The sequence below is a fragment of the Geospiza fortis genome, unplaced genomic scaffold (genome assembly GCF_000277835.1).
Source record: "Geospiza fortis unplaced genomic scaffold, GeoFor_1.0 scaffold136, whole genome shotgun sequence".
Classification (NCBI taxonomy): domain Eukaryota; kingdom Metazoa; phylum Chordata; class Aves; order Passeriformes; family Thraupidae; genus Geospiza; species Geospiza fortis.
The window spans coordinates 7816-13847 of NW_005054827.1; the positions used below are offsets into that span (position 1 = coordinate 7816).

General features: G+C 58.1%; 2 protein-coding genes across 4 annotated transcripts in view; both read right to left on the bottom strand.

Moving 5' to 3' along the window:
• LOC115949156 overlaps positions 1-2304 on the bottom strand; it is a 5172-nt gene extending 2868 nt beyond the window's left edge. For 2 of the 3 annotated variants that reach the window (XR_004082768.1, XM_031065515.1), the window contains exon 1: positions 527-2304. Coding sequence is in view for 1 of the 3 variants with exons in the window: in XM_031065515.1 (XP_030921375.1) it covers positions 527-1919 (1393 nt within the window). In the remaining 2 variants the exon portion in view is untranslated. Of the gene's footprint in view, positions 1-62 lie in introns of all 3 variants that reach the window. The other variant, XR_004082767.1, reaches the window with a different exon arrangement.
• The window catches only part of KLHDC8A (kelch domain containing 8A), a 4111-nt gene continuing 353 nt past the window's right edge, over positions 2275-6032 (bottom strand). Inside the window, exons 2-7 of the mRNA XM_031065516.1 lie at positions 5689-6029; positions 4849-5013; positions 3955-4170; positions 2816-2917; positions 2454-2622; positions 2275-2391 (exon numbers count right to left, since the gene is read on the bottom strand). Of these exons, the coding sequence (XP_030921376.1) occupies positions 2367-2391; positions 2454-2622; positions 2816-2917; positions 3955-4170; positions 4849-5013; positions 5689-6029 (1018 nt within the window). The 3' untranslated portion in view covers positions 2275-2366. The remainder of the gene's footprint in view (positions 2392-2453; positions 2623-2815; positions 2918-3954; positions 4171-4848; positions 5014-5688; positions 6030-6032) is intronic.

The window sequence follows — 6032 nt, forward strand, 5'->3', positions numbered from 1 at the left end:
GCCCTCCCCCGCCTCCTGGACCCAACCCCAGCCCTGTCCCAGCTCCTGGACAAAATCCAGACCTGTCCCAGCTGCTGGACACAAATCCAGCCCTGTCCCAGCTCCTGGAGGGTGTTTGGGCTCCTCGGGGGTGTCTTTCTACGGGAATAAAATACTGGAGGAGACGCGCAGCACCCAAGTTATTTGCTGGATCTTGCAGCACCTGAAATGGGATTTTAGAGCCGCCCTGGTGCAGCGCCACCCGGGCAGGGCAGCCCGGGACAGCGGGAGGTGCTGCTGCAGCCGCAGCCCGGCCCAGGGATGCCATCTGCTGTTCACAGCGCTGGGAGGAGACCTGGGGCTCACCCAGCCCAAACCAAACCACCCAAACTGCTAAAATCCTCAAGGATGCCATCTGCTGTTCACAGCTCTGGGAGGAGCCCAAACCGAACCACCCCAAACCCGCCGAAATCCTCAAACCCGCCCTGCAGGCACAGCCAGGAGCACCCGAGCCACCCGAACTGGGCTCGGGTCACATCTCTGGCACCTGGAGGGCCCAATCCAGGGAGGTTGTGTCCTGCTGGATCCCATTTCCCAGCAGGAGCATCCCAGGGCAGGGCAGGAATGAGGCCACCCCCAGCTGGCACCCGGCGAAGGCAGCGGCTGTGCCAGTCCTGTGCCAATCCTGTGCCAGTTCTGTGCCAGTTCTGTGCCAGTCCTGTGCCAGTCCCACGCCAGTCCTGTGCCAATCCTGTGCCAGTCCCGTGCCGTTCCTGTGCTGTTCCTGTGCTGGTCCTGTGCCAGTCCCGTGCCAATCCTGTGCCACAGTGAGGGGCCAGAGCAGAATGCACCCTCGGGAGCAGCCCCTGGCCGCAGCTCCTGCAGGAACCCCAAGGAACAGCCACGGGATGGTGGCAGGAGAAGGCAGAGAGCAATCCTGGATCCTGCTGCAGGTTTGGAGTTTCCTCCGGGAGAAAATCTGTAGGGAAGCACTTGCAGATCCCAGGATGGAGGAGGACACCACCACTGTCCCCGTGAGCCACACTGACCCCTCTGGAGAGCCCCAGCGCCTCCCAAGGTGTCACCTGTGACCAGGATGGCTGCAGGGACACAATTCCCACACAGGATCTCCAGGGTCCTTCATGTGGGCAGGAGATGTGGGGAGCAGTTGTTCCAGCTGATGTCCTCATGGAGCTGTGGGGAGCAGTTCCTCCTCCATGGAGCTGTGAGGAGCAATTCCTCCTCCATGGAGATGTGGGGAGCAGCTCCTCCAGCTGATGTCCCCATGGAGATGTGGGGAGCAGTTCCTTGAACTGGGTGTCCCCATGGAGATGTGAGGAGCAGTTCCACCCCCATGGAGATGTGAGGAGAAGCTCCTCCAGCTGGGTGTCCCCATGGAGATGTGAGGAGCAGTTCCACCCCCATGGAGATATGGGGAGCAGTTCTTCCAGCTGATGTCCTCGTGGAGCTGTGGGGAGAAATTCCTCCCCCATGGAGCTCTGGGGAGCAGTTCTTCCCCCATGGAGCTGTGAGGAGCAGGTCCTCCAGCTGATGTCCCCATGGAGCTCTGGGGAGAAGTTCCTCTGGCTGGATGTCCCCATGGAGATGTGAGGAGCAATTCCTCCTCCATGGAGATGTGGGGAGAAGTTCCTTGAACTGGGTGTCCCCATGGAGATGTGAAAAGCAGTTCCTCCAGCTGATGTCCCCATGGAGATGTGGGGAGCAGTTCCTTGAACTAGGTGTCCCCATGGAGATTTGGGGAGCAGTTCCTCCTCCATGGAGCTCTGGGGAGCAGCTCCTCCAGCTGGATGTCCCCATGGAGCTGTGAGGAGCAATTTCTCCCCCATGGCACTGTGAGGAGCAATTCCTCTGGCTGGGTGTCCCCACGGAGCTGTGACAGTGACAGGAGGGGACCCCTGGCCATTGTGGGGGCTCCTCATGGACAGCAGTGCCAGGAAGGGAGGCACCAGAATCCCGTCAGTGTTGGATGGGTCTGTCCCAGTCCTGGGAGCTGCCAGCGCTGTCCCCAGTGCCACTGCTGGGGACAGCCAGGGGCAGGGCCCTGTTCCAGGTGGGATTCTCAATCAGGCAGGTTCCAATCAGGCACAGGGCCCTGTTCCAGGTGGGATCCCTACTCAGGTGGGCTCAAATCAGGCACGGGGCCCTGTTCCAGGTGGGATTCTCATTCAGATGGGTTCCAATCAGGAGTCAGAGAGGCACAGGACCCTGTTCCAGGTGGGATTCTCATTCAGATGGGTTCCAATCAGGCTCAGAAGAGGCACGGGGCCCTGTTCCAGGTGGGATCCCCACTCAGATGGGTTCCAATCAGGAGTCAGAGAGGCACAGGGCCCTGTTCCAGGTGGGATCCCCACTCAGATGGGTTCCAATCAGGAGTCAGAGAGGCACAGGGCCCTGTTCCAGGTGGGATCCCCACTCAGATGGGTTCCAATCAGGAGTCAGAGAGGCACAGGGCCTCCACGGCCGTGCTGAGCCCCTGGCTGACGCCCCCCACGGCCAGCAGGCAGTCCCTCAGCACGATGCTGGAGCAGGCGCAGCGCGGGGTGGGCATGGGGGGGAGGCTCTCCCACTTGTTCTTCTCGGGGTGGAAAGCCTCTGCTGACTCCAGCACGGTCGGCTGATTCCCTGGAAGCACAAAAGGAGGCGCTGGATGATCTGGGAAGCACCACGGAGCTTCTCTTGTCTGCTCTGACCCCATCCCATTACCGGGTTTGTTTTCCCTCCCACCAGCCAGCATTGGGATTTCTCCTTTTTTTTTTTTGGGATGGCAACAATTCCAACACTTTTTTAAAGGGTTCCCAGGGTCCCAGAGCCTCACCCAGGCCCCCAGCCACCACAACTCTGCCTCGCAGGTAGCCGGCCACGAAGTCTGCTCGCCTTTTCTTCAGGTAGCAGGAGCGCTCCATCTTCATCCACCCACCTGGAGGGACAGGACACGCTGTGGTTGTGGGATCACCCACTCCTGGAAAGGCACCCACCCCTCTGAGGCCCTGGCTCTGGAAGGGCAGTTTGGCTGCGTCACCTCGGGGTGATAAAACCCCATGGGCTGGTTGGGTTTGGCCCCTGTTATCGCACTGTTGGATCCACTTGGGATTGAGGTTTTCCCATTGCACTCGGTAATCCTGACTGGAAACCGTCCTCTAAGCTGAGCTCAAGGCAGCAGCAGATGGGAGCAGATGGGAGCTCTGTGCTCTGCAAGGGTGGCAGAGCCCCAAACCCAGCCCTGTGTGCCCAAATCCCAAACCCAGCCCTGTGTGCCCTAAACCCAGCCCTGTGTCCCCAAACCCCAAACCCAGCCCTGTGTGCCCAAATCCCAAACCCAGCCCTGTGTGCCCTAAACCCAGCCCTGTGTCCCCAAATCCCAAACCCAGCCCTGTGTGCCCTAAACCCAGCCCTGTGTCCCCAAACCCCAAACCCAGCCCTGTGTGCCCAAACCCCAAAGCCAGCCCTGTGTGCCCTAAACCCAACCCTGTGTCCCCAGACCCCAAACCCAGCTCTATGTGACCCCAAACCCAGCCCTGGGTGCCCTAAATCCCAAACCCAGCCCTGTGTCCCCAAACCCAGCTCCGTGTGACCCCAAACCCATCCCTGTGACCCCAAACCCAGCCCTGTGACCCCAAACTCATTCCTGTGTCCCCAAACCCAGCCCTATGTCCCCAAACCCAGCCCTGTGTCCCCAAACCCATCCCTGTGTCCCCAAACCCAGCCCTATGACCCCAAACCCATCCCTGTGTCCCCAAACCCATCCCTATGTCCCCAAACCCATCCCTGTGTCCCCAAACCCATTCCTGTGTCCCCAGACCCATTCCTGTGACCCCACACCAAGCCCTGTGTCCCCAAACCCAGCCCTGTGTCCCCAAACCCATCCCTATGTCCCCAAACCCATCCCTGTGTCCCCAAACCCAGCTCTGTGTCCCCAAAGGCCTCGGGAAGGTCCATGGCCAGTCCATCTCCCACCTTGCTCCAGGTCGAAGACGTCCACGGTCCTCATGAACTTGGGCTGACGGTAGAGCCGGCCCTGGCGGAGCCCCCCGAGGCTGAAGAGCTTCTCCTCGGTGGGCACGAAGCTGGAGAAGGCTCTTTTGGTGGGGATGTTGGGGAACCTGGTCCAGGAGCGCGTGTCCGTGTCGAAAACCTCGAAGGCGTTGACGGCGTACTTGGATTGCCTTCCCCCTGGGGAGGAGAGGGAATTGGAGAGGAGGGAATTGAAATGGAAAAGGAATTGAAATGGAGAGGGAATTGGAAAGGAGGGAATTGAAATGGAGAGGGAGTTGGAATGGAGAGGGAGTTGGAAAGAAAAGGGAATTGGAATGGAGAGGGGATTGAAATGGAGAAGGATTTGGAAAGGAGGGAATCAGAGAGGAGAGGGAAGTGGAAATTGGAACGGAGGGAATTGGGAAGGAGAAGGAATTGGGAAGGAAAGGGAGTTGAAATGAAGAAGCAATTGAAACGGAGAGGGAGTTGGAAAGGAGAGGGAATTGGAAAAGGGGAGGGAATTGAAATGGAGGGAATTGGAAAGGAGACAGAAGTGGAAAAGGGAATTGAAATGGAGAGGGAATTGGAAAGGAGAGGGAATTGGAAAGGAGGGAATTGGAATGGAGGGAATTGGAAAAGAGAGGGAGTTGAAATGGAGAGGGAAGTGGAAAGCAGAGGGAATTGGAGGAAGAGAAAGGATGCAGAAGGAAGCAAAAGGAAAAAAGTGAAGGAGAAGGAAGGAGAAGGAAGAAAAAGGAACAAAAATTAAGGAAAAGGAAGGAAAAGTAAAGGGAAGGAGAAGGAAAGAGAAGAAGAAGGAGAAAGGATGGAGAAGGAAGGAGAAGGAAGAGAGGAGGAGGCAGGGCTGCTCCTTACCCAGCACGTAGATCTTGGTGCCCCTCAGGATGGATGTGGCCGCGTAGCGGGGGGTGGGCATGGCAGCCAGGGACACCCAGATGTCCTTGAGCACGTCATAGTGCTGCAGGAAGTTGTGGGGCCGCAGGTCCGAGCCCATCCCGCCCGCTGCGTACACCCTGTAGTCTGGATGGGGCAAAAACCCCCAAAAATCCCAATAAATCATTGTAGGAAAGCACCAGAAATCCATCCCCTTCTGCGTACACCCTGTAGTCTGGATGGAAAACACTTGCTGCCCATGGCCGCCTCGTGGAGCGAGCTGCACTTTGGGAAAGATTTCCACAATCCATTATTCTATATCAAAACCTGCTTCCACCTCTACTCCACTCTCAGCTTCTACATTCCAAGACCTTCCTGCCATCTGTGAAACTTTCCTGCCAAACTTTCCGTCTTTCCCACCACTTGCCCTTTCCGCTACCGAGATGCCCATGGCCGCCTCACGGAGTGAGCTGCGCTTTGAGGAAGTTTTCCACAATTTATTATTCTTCTATATCAAAACTGCTTCCACCTCTATTCTACCCTCACGCTCTACATTCAGAAACCTTCCTGCCATCTTTGAAACTTATCAAACTTTCCACGTTTCCCATACTTGCCTTTGGCCGCCACCGAGATGCTCATGGCCACCTCATGGAAGCTTTCCACAATCTATTATATCTATTCTTCTCTATCAAAACCTGCTTCCACCTGTATTCTTCCATATCAAAACCTGCTTCCACCTCTACTCCACCATCATCTTCTACATTCCGAGACCTTCCTGCCACCTGTGAAACTTCCCAAACTTTCCACGTTTCCCACACTTGCCTTTGGCCGCCACCGAGATGCCCATGGCCGCCTCACGGAGTGAGCTGCGCTTCCTCCAGCGCCCCTCGTCCGTGTTGTACATCTCCACCACCTTCAGCGGCAGCTGGTTGGCGCCCACGCCGCCGATCACCATGATCCTCTTGCCCAGCACGGTGACGGCCACGCCGGCCCTGGCCGTGGGCATGGCGGGCAGCGCTGCCCACTGGTCGGCCTCGGGCGAGTAGACCTCGAAGGAGTCCACGGCGACGCCGTTGTCGTCGCAGCCGCCCACGGCGAACACCTGCCCGCCCGCCTCCACCAGCGTGGAGTAAACCCTGCGGCTGGGCAGGGGGGGCCGCGGACTC